The sequence below is a fragment of the Ostrea edulis genome, chromosome 9, assembly GCF_947568905.1.
Source record: "Ostrea edulis chromosome 9, xbOstEdul1.1, whole genome shotgun sequence".
Taxonomy (NCBI): domain Eukaryota; kingdom Metazoa; phylum Mollusca; class Bivalvia; order Ostreida; family Ostreidae; genus Ostrea; species Ostrea edulis.
In genome coordinates, this window is record NC_079172.1 from 12,714,825 (window position 1) to 12,734,859 (window position 20,035).

The 20,035-nt window shown below is 34.8% G+C and overlaps 1 protein-coding gene across 2 annotated transcripts; it reads left to right on the forward strand.

The window, feature by feature from the left end:
* The first annotated feature begins 1,275 nt into the window (after positions 1 to 1,275).
* Positions 1,276 to 19,029, forward strand: LOC125659545 (uncharacterized). 2 transcript variants are annotated; one of them, XM_056148564.1, is made up of 17 exons: positions 1,276 to 1,653; positions 5,109 to 5,260; positions 5,541 to 5,669; positions 7,127 to 7,264; positions 7,484 to 7,552; positions 8,149 to 8,267; positions 10,086 to 10,167; positions 10,262 to 10,429; positions 11,370 to 11,456; positions 11,599 to 11,693; positions 11,887 to 11,994; positions 13,309 to 13,369; positions 13,592 to 13,696; positions 15,374 to 15,438; positions 15,602 to 15,673; positions 16,098 to 16,267; positions 18,108 to 19,029. In XM_056148564.1, exons 1-17 carry the CDS (start codon positions 1,602 to 1,604, stop codon positions 18,320 to 18,322), a joined length of 1,887 nt encoding a protein of 628 aa, XP_056004539.1. In that variant the 5' UTR covers positions 1,276 to 1,601; the 3' UTR covers positions 18,323 to 19,029. The 2 variants fall into 2 exon arrangements, with proteins under 2 accessions (XP_056004539.1, XP_056004538.1); XM_056148563.1 differs by lacking the exon at positions 1,276 to 1,653 and adding an exon at positions 1,908 to 2,134.
* Positions 19,030 to 20,035: the final 1,006 nt, after the last annotated feature.

Consider the following 20,035-nt stretch of genomic DNA (forward strand, 5'->3'; position numbering starts at 1 on the left):
TTGTTGATGGTAATTTGAACTCACTCAAGTATACAGAATTACTTGATACTCATCTTTGGCCAGTAGTTGCAAAAGTTTTTGGAAATAGACCTTTTATATTCCAAGATGACAATGCTACCCCCCATTCGTCAAGACAGACATTTGCATGGAAACAGGAAAATGGAATTCAGAAATTTACTTGGCCCGCATAATCCCCAGATCTGAACATTATAGAAAATGTCTGGCGTTGCATTAAAATTAAACTCAATCGAGAGATAGATCAGATCAAAAGTAAACAAGACTTAATTGCTACAGTGACCAGGATATGGAATGGGCTATCTCAAGTATATATACGAAGCCTGTATGCATCAATTCCGACAAGATTACGCCAAGTGATAATACAGAAAGGTTATGCCACTAAATACTAACAAACAAAAGTAAGTACAATAATTATTGATTGTTATAATTGGTTTCGAAATATGCCTACTCAACTGATCAAGCAATGACGTCGGCCATGTTTGTTGCAATACTTTTGGCCACTCAGTGTACTTGTACACGGCGAAAGCGCTAAGTGTAATTAATTAAATGTGGATCATGTGTACTTAGTCATCGTTGGATATATTTTTTATACTTATTACCTATACCATGAACATTTTGTGCAATTTTACTATATATATATATAGAGAGAGAGAGAGAGAGAGAGAGAGAGAGAGAGAGAGAGAGAGAGAGAGAGAGAGAGAGAGAGAGAGATATATATATATATATATATATATATATATATATAAATTTATCGTATAAACAAATTAATAACCAATCTTAGCTGTGTGTATGTGGCTAACAACATCGAAATACCTCTTTGTGTTGTTTTTTTTAAGTAGTTTTTATCTTGATGTCAATCACTTTAGCAGAATTTCCCCATCTGAAAGATGGAATAGGCGCATTGAAACGTAACATTCATGAAGCATCTTAATAACTATTGTTTCCAAAATGACATGATTATCACCGACCTCTTTTTGGTTCCGCTTCGTCTCCGCCATTTTATTTGTTGCGAAGGAAAATGCGCGTTTGCAAAGGGTATTAGGCTGGGCCCTCTGCACACACAGGTACACGACACTGTGTATCCGACTATCGAGTCAATCTTTATTAAAACTTTCAAACTATGTGAAAAGTCCATACTATACATATAAACATTACAATAAAATATAAGAAGCATGTAGTCTCTGTCAAATGATTCAATGAGGTGTTTACCAAATACCTCATGTCTTGCATGAAAAGCCTTTATTCTAAAAGTTATGCATGATCTCCACTTACCTCTGACGCGGTATACAGGTGAAATACATGTAGGGCAACGTGTGTTTGCTTTTTTCTGCTTCTTGCGTCTCAAAGGAGACCCGGAGCGTGTGCATAAAACATTGAATTATCCGAATGTTGTTGCTTGAGGAACACTGAGTTTTTCCCAGACTCAACTGTTACATTTATTTCAAGTTGGCGGTTGTTGTTCAGAGTTCACGCTCTGTTTACCTGATACATCGGATACGTCTGTAGTACATAGGTGGATGACTAGAATATTGTAAGTGCATACTTGAATACATCTTTCAGGCATAATTTTGACCACTGCAGTGATGGAGTTACGATGGAAATATATATTGGTGTTCGTGCTATTTTTGATCGAAGGTTAGTACACTGCGTTATTTTTGAAACATTGAGTGAAAATGCCAAAAATTCTGATTGTTTGCATGCACTCTATAATGTGTCTAATTGTGTCACTATTTTTAAGCATTTCGAAACTCATCTTCAATGTTTAATTTTAGTTGTACATGCAGGTGATCACAATATAAAGCGGATACACTTCTCCTACATAGTATCTCGAGTGCATTGAAGAAAACCGCCAGTTATCAATGATTTCGCTTCAGTTACTTTTCTTTCATTTCATTCACAGTGTATCAAAACAGGATTTTGTTTTACCTGTAAATACAGTATAACGTTATTCAATTCTTAACATAATTTTTTTTTTCAGTATGGGCCGGTGTAGAGGCAAATTTTGCCTCTACACCGGTACTAGCCGGCCCATTCTAAGTTTGGAGCATGCGTTTCTGCGGGATATGTATCTATTACCACGGAAGTGTTTTGATAAAGAATGACGTCTTTTATACATGTATATTATCTATTTATTTTTTTAGACAAGGGTATATATATGATATTTATTTTATGACCACGAAAACAAAATTCATGTTATGATATGTAAAACTTCCGACTATAATTTTAATTGTCATGACCTTTGCACTATACACGTATATACGTTTCGCATAGCGAGGCATGCTATAATTAAAAGACAGAAATTAAGTGTTTGCTAAGCGGTGTGTGCTACAGACGCCACGTCATCAAGTTGTACGTGCACCGATTGCACGAGAACTGGACATGATTATCACATGTCAAACTGGAGCATCACATTGAGTATCGTAAAATTTTGCCAAGAATTTCGTCAATTGTAGGGTTGGGGGAAAACGGAGAGGGGTTACAGTCGTATGAGATGTTTTTTTTTAATCATGAGAATTTAGAAGTAATCTGTAAAAACAACAGACACCTGGAAAGAAACAATGAAATTATGTGATTATATGAATAGAGTCAGGCATGCTGCATTGCCTCGGGATTTTTTTAAATGGGGGGGGGGGGGGGGGGGGCAGCCGAAGAAGTTGGTTTCACAATTGTCTGAAAATTCTTATCTCACAAAATCTTAATATGAAATCAAAGCTCGGAATGCTAAACTTTGGGGTAAGGAGATAAGGGTTGATTCTTTATTTCAATTATTCGGTTTATCTAATTATATACCACTACAATTCACTGCTTCTATTTTTTAAAAGGTCAGGTCAGGAACTAGCTTATCGATCGAACTTTAAAAATGACTGACTTTGCCCACTAATCCCCACCTCCACTCCCTCAATGCAGGTCGAACTGTTTAATTCATCAAAAGTTGATTTAAATAAAAAATTGTTTTCAAAATATTGAATCGCACTTGAAAAAACAAAGTCCAACCCAGATTTCAACATCTAAAGATTACATTACATGTAGATATGGATTCCATGTGCATGTAATTTACATTGTCCAGGCGCGGATCTTGAAAATTTTCAGGGGGGGGGGGGAGGTGTGAACCAGAGTATTAAGTTGTTGATATCATGATATGTAGTTTGCGTATTTTTTTGTATCATCTGCATTTGGTTTTGTAGGAGAATTTAAATGACAAGCGAATTGACAATGTTTATTGCTATTAAGGGGTGTTATCAAAAGTTCAATGTCTGATAAAAAAAAATTAATAAATTCACATAGTTTTCATCACCCCCCCCCCCCCCCCCCCCCCCCCCATTCAAACTAAATTTGATGAATTTAACTGAACTGAATGTTGAATATAATCAGTGTGTGAAAATCGATGTCGATGACATAAACTTTCATCGACATTGATTCTAGGATAAAAATCTAAATTAAAATAGTTGGGAAAGGGACAGGAGTTTCTAACAACCCCCTTCCCCTTTCCCAACTATTTGAATTTAGATTTTTATCCTAGAATCAATGCAATGCAGTAATGGTGTTCCCGGAAAAATATAAATACTATACTCTGATATCTCTCCGTCTTTCTCTCGCACTCTCTTTTTAAAACCAAAATCAAAGGAGTGTGCCCCCCCCCCCCCCTCCCCCTTCTGATCCCCAATGTACTGTACATGCGTTGGTTGTACATGCAATATATGCATAACTAATTGTTGTTTTGTCGTCCAAAATAATGGTTAGAATTAATAATGAAAAATTGATGATCTGCTAAAGATACTTTGATACTGATCGGAATAAGGGACATATTCTGTTACATCATGATTCAACATTGCCTGCGAAAAAAAATCACACAATGGACACAGAACTAAATTCAGTGACTAAAATTATGTTGCAGTCATTTTATTTTTCAAAATTACAGAAAAATCCCTTAACTAGCACTTAATTGAAATAGATGTACTAAATCCTTCTACTGGTGCTATGAATTGTGGACCGCAACGTGTTTTACGCCCCTGTATTCAGGGGGAAATAACTCGCGCTGCATTGTGAAAAATGTATCCGATTTAGAGATCTTTTTATTCCAATATAAGAATTTTTACCACGTAACTATACGGAAACTGCCAAGATCAGAAATTGTCTCGTGCAACGTCACGGAAAAGAAATTATATTTAGTCGAGGCGAAGTTTATCGATTGATCGTACATCGTCAAACGTATTTTTGTATCGATCGATCGGACAAGCGTAAACCGTGTAGGCCTATTGCTTGCTTTTGACTTGGTATTTCGAATTAAGTTAAAATCTTATACAACACCAGTTGCATTATTGAGCTACCAATAAATAGCTACTTCATATAATTACGATTTTTTCCACTTTGTGCGTGTGCGTTCATCTCCAGATTTCATCAAACTTTCTCTAAATTTTACCAGCCTACGCGTTTTAATTTCCTCTCGCTTTTGAACAACGGAATTCTTTTTCTGAAAATAGTTAGTTCTGACACTTCTCAAATATTCCGTACCATACATTTGGTGTTTGCACCAATGTTTCTAGTTCTTGTTGAAATAAGTTGTATAGAAGTTAACGCATTCAGAATACAGAGGTATTTGCATTTTTGTAACGTTCTGATGACATGAACCAAAGGTTCAAAGTTTGAACGAGACATAGACCAAGTTTTACAAAAATTGAACGAGACATGGACCAAGTTTTACAAAAATTGAACGAGACATGGACCAAGTTTTACAAAAATTGAACGAGACATGGACCAAGTTTTACAAAGTTTTTATTGAGATACGAATAAATTTTTACAAAGTTTTAACGATATATAGAAAAAAGGAAAAACTCTAACAAGCATATAAGACAATTCAACTATTTATTGCAATACTCTGATTTTACTATATCTACAATCAAAATGAATTAGCTAGAGCACCAATGCATTTATTTTCATAGATCCATACAAATCAAATTCACAATGCTTGATACAAGATATTTCTAATTCTGAGAGGATACGAATGAAATTAGTAAAATTATATACAGTATAGGGAAATTGCGACAGGATCTTAATCTAGCTCGCTTATCAACAGTAATTTAATTCGACAGATGAATGTGTGTCACTTCACCTCGACGACTTACAAAAGGAGTACGGGGAATGGCGTCTGCAGCGATCCCCCGAATATTCCACCACGTTTGGCTTCTATAGATACAACGACCAAGTGGAGAAGTTTGCATACTCCGGATTAGCAGAAGAATACGTATGTTGTTTGAAATTATTAATGAATGTATATAAGAGATTGCAGGTCTAAATTATCATTTGATGTGGATGTGAAGCTTCCTGGACCATAATGCATTGTGCCGCATAGTCACATGACACCTTATGAAATCCCTGTCAGATTGTTGTTCGGTTTTGGTGAAATTTGTTTTGGGGATGTATCTATATTCTATTTTTGATATAAGGTATAATAATCGCATGTTTCATGTTTTCTGGTGATTCATATAGAGAATTTCCGTGTAAAGTTTGTAATTTACTTTCAGAACAAGTGTCTAGACCTTCTGGTCCGTCTACAGGGAATTGATTACAACCAACTTACAGCCAAAGAAAAGACAGACTATGATATTTTTAATGATACGCTGTCGACCATAATTCGGGGATATGACTGGAGAAAGTAAGTTATTGAACTATGTTTACCTTATTCCCCAACAGCACTGTGTTACGATGTCTTAATTAGTATACATATAAAAAAAAAAATTAAAATTTAAGCAGAGTATTCCGTTAGATCCCCCCTCCCGAGAATATTCAAGACAGATATAATGAATTAATGGATTCAATCGCATGCTATTGTGGTTCTCTTCGTTACAACATCCGGAACCCGACAAATTTCCTTGACTAAAAAGTGCAGATAACGAACAGTGATCAATTTCATAACGCATACAAAATTAAAAGTAGGGCAAACACGTACCCCTGAGCATACCAGAGATGAGATCAGTTACTTAGGAGGAGAAAGCATCCCCTGTTGACCGGTCACACTCGCCATGGACCCTATATCTTGATCATGTGAACGGAGTAATGCAAGGTGAAGATAACGAACAGTGATCAATCTCATAACTCTTACAAGCAATACAAAATAGATAGTTGGGCAAACACGGACCCATAGACACACCAGAGGTGGGATCAGTAATCCCTAGTCAAAATTAATGTTTAAAGAACGACCTAACAATTGGTATGAAAGGTGAAGATAACGAACAGTGACCAATCTCATATATAAGGAATACAAAATAAAGAGTTGGACAAACACCGATCCCTGGACATAATAGAGGTTGGATTAGGTGCCTGGGAGGAGTAGGCATCCCATGTCGACCGGTCACACCCGCCGTAAGCCATATGTCTTGATGATGTTAAAAAAAACGCCAGACACTATTTGACCAAATGGCAGTTTATAGCGGTAAACTAGATCTTTGTAACGACCATAGAATTTGCGAAATGCTGATCATACGCAGAACAAGCTCTTGCGTATCGAATCAGTTGAGAGACATACACACCATATACAAATGATAATGGAATATAGCTACATAGATATAGGAAATTGACGTTTGATAAGCTAAATCATCCCATTTTTCATAAAGTTGAGTTGTTAGTTTGTCGTTTACATTTATGTTCAATAAAATATCTAAGAATGAAGCAGATGTGGAAGACTCTGTTGTGTCTTTCATTTCGAGGTCATTGGGATATATCGAATTGACAAATTAATGAAAATATTTATTGTAAATAGACAAAACGTCGTCGGTATATCTAAATGTCGAATTAAATGTCACAGCAAGACATTTTTCTTCTCATGTAGAAGCTTTGGAATAAATTCCGCCTCATCAGAATAACAAAAACAGGTCTTCTAACAAAGGAACACAATTGGTGACTATGGGAATTTCAGCAGATTGCTGAAAGGCGTGGTCACCAACGACTACGGAGGTATTGCCAATAAGGAACACCAGCATTTTGTAATATCAACTTTAAAGTACTTTTGCGTAAAGTCAGAGGGGTGTTTAACAAGGTAATTTTTAATGACCGATCAGTAGATTTTAATATTTCTATGATCATGCATATATTTGCCTATCATGATTCTTTTAACTACAACACACTGAACCCGATTAATTTTCTGGAGGGTCCACAAACTATTGTATCTTATCTTCCAACAAGAACACCATTTGACACCGTTGGTGACTATGAGAACTACATTAAGCGACTGGAATTATACCCAAACCAGGTACAACGAATATTTGAAGAACGCAATGTCTTTGTCTACAGCATATTTTTCTCGTTTGTTTTGTCACCGTAATCATCATTAAAATTGTCATCATTTGTCAATGTAATTATCAATGTTTCATTTGTAGATAAGCATGACTAAAATAACTTATTGTGTTGCTGAGATTTCATAATTTTTTTCATCATTGCATTTTGGTAATTCGTTTCTTTCCAATTTCAGATAGAGGAAATGATAGAAAGATTTAATATATCAATAGAAAAAGGTCACACCTATCATATTGTATCAGTGGTATGTAAAAGCATTCAAAACGTGTTTTGGTAGAGGACATGTATTGTTCAATATTTACAGAATACATTTTATTGGCAAAGGAAGTCGCACGCGAATATGGCTAAAATACAAATGTAAACTAGATACTTGTTTCTAGAATGTAGTAATATATAGACGTACCTACGTGATATGAAAATTTGATTGATGTTCAGTCTTTTCAGAAATATTTGCTCATGAATCTTGCAATGCATTCGATGAGACTGGATGAAAACTTACAACACTGTTGAAGTGTCCGGGGAGTGTAGTGATTAGCGCACTCACTTCTTACTGCTGATATACGAATTCGATCCTTGGGATCGGCAGTGGTAGTATGTGAAAGGGTGATGTGGTCCTATTGACACGTGGGTTTCCTCCGAGTAGTCTGATTTTGTCTCACATCGATGACATTTTCGCGCTAATATCTGAGCAGACAGGAAGTTGTTCGTTATCTTTACCTTTTCATGGATAGAAGTTGTATAACTTTCTTAATCTTCCTAAGATTAATAAAGTTTATACTAAAATAAGTGTTCAATCCACAGAACACGAGCTAGTGCTTTAAATTGTCTCTTTGATTTTAGAACAGGATCCCAGGACAGATCGATTATATACTGAAAGGCGTAAATGATACAAATTTTCCGCTTTATCAACCATTCCTTGATAAATTGACAAATCTGAAGACAATTGCAGAACCCACAAAGTAGGTGCCCGTTTATCAAACGTTCCAATAGCGCTTTATTAGGTCAAGTAATTTCTTTGTAGAACCTTTCTTAAGTCACCTTGATGTCGTATTGTTCTTTTTTATTATCACTTTGTGTGTGTATGTATGTATGTATGTATTGAATAATTGAATATTGTTTAACGTCCCTCTCGAGAATAATTCACTCATATGGAGACGTCACCATTGCCGGTGAAGAGCTGCAAAATTTAGGCCTACACTCGGCGCCTATCGCCTTTGAGCAGGGAGGGATCTTTATCGTGCCACACCTGCTGTGACACGTGACCGCGGTTTTTGCGGTCTCATCCGAAGGACCGCCCCATGTAGTCGACTCTTACGACAAGCAAGGGGTACTGAGGACCTATTATAACCCGGATCCCCACGGGATTGTATGTATGTATATATGTAAACCTATATAAATGTATTGATATTTGATTTTAGAAAGAAATAACAAAGGTTGTATCCTGTATTTATCGCTAAAAGATTTTTTTCAGTTAGGGTACCCTTAACGAGGCCGAGTACAATTCGAATTTTCGCGTTCTGCGTAGTTGTTGCGCATCGTTTCACTTTCATGAAGTCGTAAAAAGTTAACTCTAGATATTTTAACAAATACGATGGGTTTTGTTTTAAAACTCTAGGGCAAAAATATGAAAAACATTAAGAAGTTCTTTATTATAGGAGAAAATCCCATTAGGTCTCATATTAAAGGTGTCGATATTTTGAGTCGATCCCTACACAATACTGTACGCATTCTCTACCCAGAGTTCCGTGCGCTCCTCGCACTAAACTTCTGTCAACGGCTTTTTACAGAAATCTTGTAAAAGTTTTTAATATCCAACATTTATGTTTCGACTAAATATTTAGTCATGCTATGAAATGTTTTTGGTGCAATTAAATTGATGCTTACTGTAAACTGTTTAAAATCGCCGTTTTCTGATCATAAATTTGGAACTACTTCGTAATATGCGTAAACACGATACAGGTTGGTTTCTCCATGATACGGCCTTGAGTTGTTTAGGTATAACATTGTGGAGCTTCGCTTACAGCTGACAATGTCCCTTATGAGTGAAAAACTTCCGACTGGGACGCAAAGTAAGAGCAATTCACAAAGCTTTAAAGGGGCATGGACATGATTTGATCTGAAATTTTCAGATTTTATGATCCACATTTTTAAGATTTACAATACTTCACTTAGGTATTTCTAATGGTCAGCAAATATTTGAATATCAGTTGTTGAGTTACAAGTGAGATACAGCACTCACAAGTCATTGTTACATGTATTTAAACAAGACTCGTGTCATGTTTTTGTTTACATATAGATTGCTTTATAGGAATATGTTTAAAACAAAATAAGATGTAACAAACACGAGAAACATTTTAATTGTGTTCAGAATTAACTTTTAAATTGAAAAATCTGCTTTAATCGAAACCTTTACTGGTATATTTAATCTATATGCTATCTAAACAAAACCGTGATACAAGCCTTGTTTGAATAACAAAGAATTACGAGATATATCCCTCTTGTAACTCGAAAACTGGCATTCAGATTTTTGCATTACAAAGATGATGACGTCACTTACTACTGATATTATATGTGTGCATACATCTAATAAATATATACCTTCTTAATATCTCTATTACTTTGACTATTGCAACATGTAACTACCTTGTACCTTTGGAGAAGGCTTATATAGATTCTGTCTTCTGCCTATTCCATTATACATAATAAAATAGGTTTCAAAAACATATTTTGGTATAAATCAGAAATGCATAATTCATGATGTATGGTTTTCTGATCAGAACAGACATGCGCAATAGAGCCAAAACAGCTGTCGGAGCCATTGTCCAAAAGTACAGAGATCTGAAAGCATATCTTGAAAATGTAAGTCAATTTAATGGATGAGTGGATTACTTTTTTGTTGTTTCAAATATGCGACTAAGCTACAAATGTTACCATGCCTACTTTGTACATGTAGGTATACTTTCAACACACCAGATCCGGTTTCGGTGTAAGTAGTTGGGACAGGGGATTGGAATTCTACAAGGAATGTCTACGATGGCATCTTTCTCTGGATATGTCTCCAGAGGAGGTACACAACAAGGGACTCCAAGAAGTCGAGAGAATCTCCTCAGAAATGAAAAAGGTGAAGTATACAAAGTTCGAATACGATGAAGTAGTTTCGTGTAGAAATAATTAGGGTATTTCATGAAATTCATTTCAAAATTAAGGATTATCTCCCTCATGCATAGCTCTTATCCTTAGACGAATTTGACTCCAGTTTTTGGCACTCTGTTTTCCCCTAAAATAGCTCTTACAAGTTTATTGTTATTTCGGTTTTCAAAAATTTCGGTTGAGCATCACTTAAGAGACATTATTTGTCGAAATGCGCATCTGGTGCATCAAAATTAGTACCGTATAAGTTTTACATGAGTAAGACCTCGGATTTTTTTATCATCAAATAGAGCGTATGTATTTGAATCAAATGTGTTGTTTTCAAGGGATCAAATATTGCTTATCTTTATTTCTTCGGAATGACAGTATTCTGTAAGGTATACTGCAATGATTTCTGCTTTGTAACCAGAGAGAGAGTAAGAATGTTTTAGAAATCTCAGTAAATTTATGCATATATGCTTCATCTGATGAATTTGAAATCCATAAAAAAGCGTATGGGTCAAGCTATAGTGGAAAAAAAAAATCGGAGACGAAAATATGCGACGTCATTTCTCTGAATTTCAGTAATTTTCTGAAATATTGAGAAAGGATATTTTAGCTTTAGTTCTCTTTTGAAATATGACTTCAAGACTGATCGGTTGTTAACATTGTCTTTGCAAATTTGCTCATCGAAATGATGGACAGCAAGCGTCGTCCAAACTATTTTCATGTATTTGCTATATAAAGATATAAGAGATACATGTAACATGTTTCACAGTACATCTAACAAGTAAGCCTGGCATTGCTAATTTTCACTCTATTAGGTCCTGTAATTCAGTGATAAATACTGCACCACCTTACCGAAGAAATGTTTGGGTTATTTATATTTCTGATTATACATTGAATTCCTGAAATTTTACACATATTTACAGGTCATGATGAAGCTGAACCACCAAGGTTCTGTCAAAGAGTTCTTTGATAAAGTGAAGACGGATCCAAAGTTTTACTTTCAAACCGGTGTAAGAAACCCCTAATCAATTTAAATGTAATCAATAATTATCTTATCCATCTCAAAAATTATTTTACAAATTAAATGATATAAGCTAATTTCAGCTATGCATGATCGTAGCTTCGAAGCTAAACTTTCATCATTTTTTTTAGGATGAAATAATCCAGTGGTACAAAAATGCAATAAAAAATGACATACAACCAAAACTGTCGTCTTATTTTAGAGACCTTCCAAATCTTCCTGTAAAGTACGTATTCTGTCATTTAAAAAACAAGAATCAACTAAATGTTATTCTGACTACGTACGTTTATTGTTCATGAACTATTCTAAAAATCGACAAAAATAATCTTGTTCCTGAAAAAAGGCATTTGGTTTGCTTCTGAGCATATTTTGATAAAGACGAATATGTATATATCGGAAACATTTACTGTACTCTGTAGTGTGGAGCCAAGTCCGACTGATGGTGTCGGGGGTAGGTATATACCAGGACCATCGGACGGATCACGCCCGGGGATCTTTCAAGTCAATGTTCATCGTCCTAATCAATCGTAAGTTCGAATTAATTGAGCACTAACAATTCAAACATAGACTTCAACGTTATTGAAACTAGTTTTCAGTTGTCAATGGATTTTAGAAAAAGTATTTCCATATACATGTAGATTTAGAGGTAATTGATATTATGGACGACTAACATAATTCCTTGCATGTAATTCTTCGTTATATCGAGATGAAATTAAATTCTTTAATATATGAGGAATAACTATCCCATTTCCACTTTCAATGACCGTGTTGCGTGTGAAAGTGAAAGGTGAAGATAACGAACAGTGATCAATCTCAGAACTCCTACAAACAATACAAAATAGATAGTTGGGCAAACACGGACCCCTGGACACACCAGAGGTGGGATCAGGTGCCTAGGAGAAGTACGCATCCCCTGTCGACCAGTCACACCCGCCGTGAGCCCTATATCCTGATCAGGTAAACGGAGCTATCTGCAGTCAAAATCAGTATGCCAAGAACGGCTCAACAATCGGTATGAAACACGTCAGCAAACATTTGACCCAATGATAGGTTGTTTTGACGAATTAGATCGTTATATAACGACCATAGAATTAGCGAAATGCTGACTTCAATCGAGACTGTGGAAACCCCCGTACCATCAACTTGTTTGTCAGTAGCTTACCTAGATTTAAAAACTGACTATACGCAGAACAAGCTCTTGCATATCAAAACAGTTGAGATATATAAACACCATATGTAGGTGATAATGGAATATTGATACATAAACGTGGGAAGTTGACGATGGAGAAGCTGAAATCATGTGAAAGTAGTGTGGCAAGAATCAAAGGCAGGTTTGAGTACTTGCCTAGCTGGTCAAGCAGTCTAACGCGCTGGTCACATGCTACTAGGAGATTGGTCCAGGTCGTGAGTTCAACCTCGGGTAGGGGCGAAAGTGGGTATCCAAATATAGTGAATTTGTCTCTGCTTTTTATTAAATTATTCTTCACTTAGGGGAGTTATGATTTTATTCAAAAGTTCATAGCAATCTTTGTTTTATATTTAAAAGTTCAAATATTCCAATATGCTGGGTATATATTTCAAGTATTTTGGAATGTTTGACCTTTTTGTGTTTTTGTTTTGTTTTCTTTTAAACATATTTTATTGATGAAATCAAAAGTATTGGGAACAAGTTCTAACAACTTACAAGTCCCTCTTCTATGTGTGTTTTACTCTTCCTTATCAAAACCACATAAATTAGAAAAAAAAGGATTTCGGATCTCCATGTTAATATCTTGAAAATGTTAATAGATCATCATACTGACGACTGTGAGGAATATTCAGTATAAATGTCTTCTTTTCAGAGTAACGATCGATTTCATGGCTTTGCTCATTCACGAAACTAATCCAGGTCATCATTTGCAGGTAAGCAGAGTGATCATTAAAACATTTTTCAGGAATTTCATCTCTGGCAGGGATAAATGAAATTCTTTGACATGTTGCCAAATATTTGAAATTTGGAATTGTTTTTCAAAGTCCTCATGGGCTGGCTCATGACACAAAATACATATCTTTGATAGCGATATATGTTCATGTAAACTATTTAAAGTACCTTGAGGTAAAAGTATGATTGCTTTCACATTCCAGATCAGTATTGCGTCTACTGTTAAAATCCCCAGCTTCAGAAAAAACGCGGTTGGTCATCTATTCACAGTGCCATTTGAGGCCCCGTTCTTTACAGCCTTTGTTGAGGTACGCACTTGGTTCTTATTCTTACAAAATACCAAAACGTTTGACGTAAGCAAAATTCAGACTTAGCAATGATTCTGTCACCTGTGAGCGAATCTTTGTCAATTTCAATATACTAATGCATTGACATTCTAATCAATCATACGACGCAGACAGAGAAGTTCACGATTCCTTGGACTTTCGCCCGGAATTAGAAGTGGAAGTAAGTTTTTTGTATATGATCTTAAAAATGATGCACGTAGGCACAATTAAGAACCTCCACTTTTACGGTCATGAGTGCCACTCACCTAATGCTGGTGGCAACTTTATATAAGTACAAAGTCAAAGTTATTTATGTAATCGAAACAAAGTTAGAGATGAATATCATTACATTTTTGAGTGTACACAGCATAATTTAACAAATACCAGAAAAGCTTTATTGTCTGAAAATCAAACAAAGAATCCAAATATTATAAAATTCCACAAACTATTTACATCAACAAATCTTGCACTGCTGACAACTTAATGTAAATTTCTATTTGTTGTAAAGGAAAATATGGACCTTACGTAGGTTTAATAATTTCATTAGGATATAACTTGGTCTCGTGGTAATGTTCATTTGTTGAATCAATGTTTCTCCACTTTATACATAGCAATACAAAATATCTATTCCTGTACATGTTGTATATGCAGTATTCTGTATTTTCCAACCTCCTCTCTGTAATGTATGACTGTACATTTATGAGAATACAGCATTGATTGATTCATTGATCTCGATGGGGCGTGCAAACAAAAAACAACAAAATATTAGAATGTTAATTTCATGATTACATGAAGATATCGCTGAAGATTGAGAATATTCTATAATAGGCTTTCACAACGTTTGAATAATGTCGTAAAGTTTCTAGAATGTTTTCATTTCGTAACATATCACAATTTTCGTCCATTCAAAATCCTTCCAGATGTGTCGCACATCAGATATCTCTACATTATTTAGCGTGTTAAGCAATCCTACTTTATTCATCACTGTATCTATGTAATATTTTATAGTATTTTGTATATAACAATATCTTGAATACATTAACACTAAATACATGGTACAGTACATGTATAGTAGCATCTCTGATATAAAGACACGTTCTCACCACCCTGCATTTTCAATGGATTATATTCAATGCATTTAGAATACCCAAATGCTTAAAATTTATCATTTTTTCAACAGTGAAATATTCATTGAATAAACATTGACATTTTCACAGTTGTTACCTTCACGGTGTGAAAATAACAACCGGGATAACTTGCCGCCATATCCATCCGACATATTCACAATTGTTACCTTCACAGTGTGAAAATAACAACTGGGACAACTTGCCGCCATAAACATCAGATCGCCTTTTTTATTTTAATACCCAAAATAAAAATTTAAAAACTGAAGAAGAAAAAACCGTAAGAAACAGAAAATTTAATGTTTTTGTCATTGAATATAGAATTTATTTCGCTCCTGATTCAGGAATTTTTTAATACTTTCACTCGTGCGTCGCTCTCTATCTCAATATACACCTTTTGGGGGATATTTAACTGCATTAGTACAACAAATTTTTGTTCATTTCGGTAGATGGATTTCGGTTCGTAGAGGAATTAGTTGTTTATTTACGTATACGTTGGAATTCTGTTTCACTTTAGTCATTTACTTATCCTCAGGGTTGGGCGTTGTATACGGAAGCATTGGGTGAAGAAATGGAGTTGTATAAGACGGACTACGACATGTCAGTATAGTTTTCTATGATATCTATAATAATGTACATCGTTATATTTTCAACTGCTGATTCAATAAGTGTTTCCTTTTCCACATGATCTGTAAATAGTTACTGTACATAAAATCTAACAAATGGAAAATGTGCACACCTGAATTCTCTATTATTCTTTCAGGATGGGAAGATACGGATCAGAAATATTTCGAGCGTGTCGTCTTGTTGTTGATACGGGACTGCATTACTTCAAGTTTGTATACATAATTTCGTATTGCGTAACTTGATTTTTCATGTTAACAAAGGATAAATGGTTTTATACACATAAAGTAAAGCAACAATACAACTTCAACTAAAGAATTTAATCTCCATCTAAAACAAACATTGTATACTGAAACCTAATATGTATTCAATGAATATGAAAAGAAATGCTTGTCCGATGGTTACGAATATATATATATATATATATATATATATATATATATATATATATAAAGCACTAAAATGACCAACGACACGAACAACCAGATTTTCAAATTTTCGGGACGATCCGTCCCTTCATGTATATATATATATATATATATATATATATATATATATATATATATATACTGTTTACTATAACATCAATTGTTCATGGCGATTTCACAATAAAATACTGTATATTTTTTCTGCAGTTGGACAAAAGAACAAGCTGTAGAATACATGCTAAATTACACCGCCTACAGTGAAGCTTTCATCAGAACGGAAGTTGATCGATACCTCACATTGCCAGGTCAAGCATGCGCATACAAAATAGGTGAACTCAAAATTATGGAACTGCGTATGAAGGCTCAAGAGGAATTAGGTATTTGTTTCTTAGTTTTTAAACATTATTGTTAATTTTCAATCCCAACGCCGCGTCAAACCTATGACGTATAACAAAAGTGTGACTGTTTCTTTGCCCGGCATTAAAAGTGAAAGTCACGAGACTTACAAATCTGACCTTAGAAACCGAGGTCATTTGCCACAATAGAAAGAAAAGTTCACCGCTACGATCTTGATCGTCATGCATTGGTCAAAAGTCATGACAATTCTCCTAAAGTTGTGTCAATTCTCATGAATGAAAAATGTCTCAGTTGAAGTGGGTTTAAATCAACAAACAAAAACTATTCAACGGAATTCTGTATGCCTTGCTCGTTTTTTAATACTTCAATCTTATCGATTCCTTCAAAATTCTGGTATATCTACCACACGATCATAATATGAATCCCATACTCGAAAGTTTACATTTATTGCTCATCCGCACATTTGCGATTTGCGGATTTAAGTAATCACCATGATCCAAAGCTAGCTATCTATTTATGCATGGCTAATTGCAAAATTATATTCAAGAAGCAGTCCATGCGAAAATCATGCAAAGGGTGATTTATTGACGAAAATGCAACAAATGAAATTTTTTTTATAGTGTGTTAAATGAGTATCACATATTGCAGTATTGTTACTCACAAGGTAGGTAATTATATTTTACAGTATATACACAACTGTAATACATAGAATAGGAGATAAAATTTAGAAATTCATTTCAAAATTAAGGATTATCTCCCTCATGCATAGCTCTTATCCTTGGATGAATTTGGCTCCAGTTTTTGGCACTCTAGTTTTCCTTTTAGCTCTTACAAGTTTATTGTTATTTCGGGTTTCCAAAATTTCGCCATGAGCATCACTGAAGAGACATTGTTTGTCGAAATGCGCATCTGGTGCATCAAAATTGGTACCGTATAAGTTTTACATAGAACAGGCATGTATAATCGGGGGATGCTTGTAGAAAAAGCGTTAAAAATCCTATTATCTTATGCAATTTTCGGTATATACACTTTAAAACATTTGTAGGTTTTCTTAGTATAAAGGACTCACACTTTGGCTGTAGTTTCTACCATATCTCTTTTCAAAGAAAAATTGATTTATCTATTAGTTTTTGTTAAATATTAAGCACTGATGTATCTCCGGTACGTGTACTGTCTTTTTTACCCGAGATATTGGACAATAAGAGTAGAAAACTAAATCTAAATTCTAAATGGTCACCCTTAACCTGAAAACTACAGAATGACTACCCGAGGTCAATACAGGTATATGAGGTAGAAAGAAAACGCATAGTGTTTGCAGATTTTTATAGTATTTATTTTTATGAATTTCATCACCAGCACAAGATTGTCCAGTCTTGCATTTTGGGTATAATTTTCTTTAAAAGACATGATAGAAACAAGAAATCTGAGTAACCTTGTGCTTGTTGAAAACAGGTCATTCAATGAATATTAATAGAAATTTAACAAAAACAGACAAACCTCATTTCAAAAGACTTTTCAGTAGCATCAAATACCAAACCTTTAAGTTAAAGTATTAATGAACATCGTTGGGTATTGAAAATTGCATAATTTGAACTTTGATATTTTACTAAATCATCGGGGGCTGTATGCAAGGTGAAGATAACGAACAGTGATCAATCTCATAACTCTCAAAGTATCTCATGTATCTCAAAGTTAAAGTGGGTGTCCTTTCTTATCTGAAATATTTTGCAAGTTTTAGGTGACCTGCTCTTTATTTGTTTTGGAATATAGAACTCAGGAATCGGTGATGACTTTGCTTGATTTAATACTCGCATAATATTGGACATCTGCAATATTCAGTCTATTATATTACTTATAAAGGGTCCAAGTTTGACATCAAGGATTTCCACTCCGTTGTTCTGAAAGATGGAGCCCTTCCTCTGAACATCCTGGAGAAGAATGTCAATCAATGGATTACTGAAACAAAGAGTAAACACACAGAGACAAAGAAACCGTGCACCTCCGCCGGAACAACGAGAGACGCTGGATTTAAACTCATCTTAATCATCTCTATCATTGTTTTATTCCTTAAATGACTACGGTCTAGATGATATTTAAATGGATGATGGTCACTGTGGCGAACTCCAAAAACATTTATGGAAAAGTGTAGCATGTGCTTATTCCTTATGCATATGATAGCATATACAAAAGTGTAACTTTATCATAATCATTTACTCTAATATCAATTTATCTTAAGTGATACGAAATACGCCATATATATTGGAATTGATATACAAAAATGCATAGTGCATGTATATATGTGTAAATGTTTGTAATTATATGTATACTAATGAGTATATGTTGGTACTACTATACTTTCTAAGTGTAACACATTTTCTTAATAATTATGCAGGTAATGATACATCATTGTGATCATTATATAATCATTTACTTTAATATTACTTTATGTTAGATGCGATCAAATATGCCATACACACAAGTAGTAGTTTATATTAGTGCATAGTAAATATATCATGAGATATATACTGTATCCCTTAGGGCCCATGGCAGGTATAACCAGTCGACAGGGGATGCTAACTCCTCCTAGACACCTGCTCCCACCTCTGGTATATCCAGGCAGGGGTCCGTGTATGCCCAATTCTCTCTTTTTTTAGATTGCTTATAGGAGTTATAAGATTGATCACTGTTCGTTATCTTCACCTTTCATGAAAAAGAGTATACGTTGGCACTGACTTTATATTTGCAATAAACGTATGTGTACATTTGCATCTCCAAAACTTCATTAATTTTATTCCATTCTTTCAATGTTGCTATTTTTATTTCACACGTTGATGTCTATAGAAATATAAGACTGGGGGTCTTTGTGTTATTCTGGTAACTTGAATAAGAGTCTCGGCCAGGATTGCAATGCTCACCTAAGTTGGGATGAGGAATATAATCTAGGACACTAAACTTGGACCAACGAGGACCTGTCATTTGACAATTACCTTATCTTGATGGTACTTGAAAATTACTCTGAAACAAAAAATGCAATTATTTTCCTGTTGAAAGAAATTCCAAACAATCTCCAATTCGTTACATCTCTACAGTTGGACAAGGAAGCATGAATCAGACAATTCTATGCTACCTATGTATACTTGAATATTATGTTGCGAAATGTATTTGGTCTTGTCGTTATTTATAAAGAATTTTGTACTATCAGAGGTTAAAGTTTGAGCAATATTGAAATAAATAATTGAGAATATTTGCATCTTAATTGCAAAAGAGGGCCATGGGTCACATCGCTCACCTAGGTCACCTTGTCCAGCCGGTTTTCAAGATCAACCCCAAAGTATTACAAGGTTTGGTTTGGTTTTATAAAATATAACATCCCTCTCGAAAATGTTTTTTCTCAGATGGAGACGACACCATTGCCAGTGAAGGGTTGCAAAATTTAGGTCTGTGCTCGGCTCTTACGGACTTTGGACAGGAAAGGCTCTATATCGTGCCACATCTGCTGCTTTTTTGTTGTTGACTTTTTGTTTATGATTTTTAAATGTCTAGTCTTTAATTCATCGAGAAGAATGGTCCTGTAAAGTGTTGAAAAGCCATATGGTTGGATAATGTTGATTTGAACAAAGCTTTGCGATTTCAAGTTTACTAAAAGTCTTTTAGAATTTTTTAGAATCCACATTTGATTTACACCACTTTCGGCATATATAGTAGCACAGTAAGTTTGAAGTTTCTCCTTCACAGCTGTTAATATTTCCGTGAGGAGCAAAGATAGAGGCTTGGTAGAACACTTACTA

Excerpts from the sequence above, each read along its gene's own strand:
- LOC125659545 (XM_056148563.1), top strand. The coding sequence starts at position 2,065 with ATGCGTTTCTGCGGGATATGTATCTATTACCACGGAAGTGTTTTGATA. Across the intron at positions 7,265-7,483 it reads TGGAATTATACCCAAACCAG|ATAGAGGAAATGATAGAAAG; the intron begins GTACAACGAATA and ends TTCCAATTTCAG. Across the intron at positions 15,674-16,097 it reads ACGGGACTGCATTACTTCAA|TTGGACAAAAGAACAAGCTG; the intron begins GTTTGTATACAT and ends TTTTTTCTGCAG.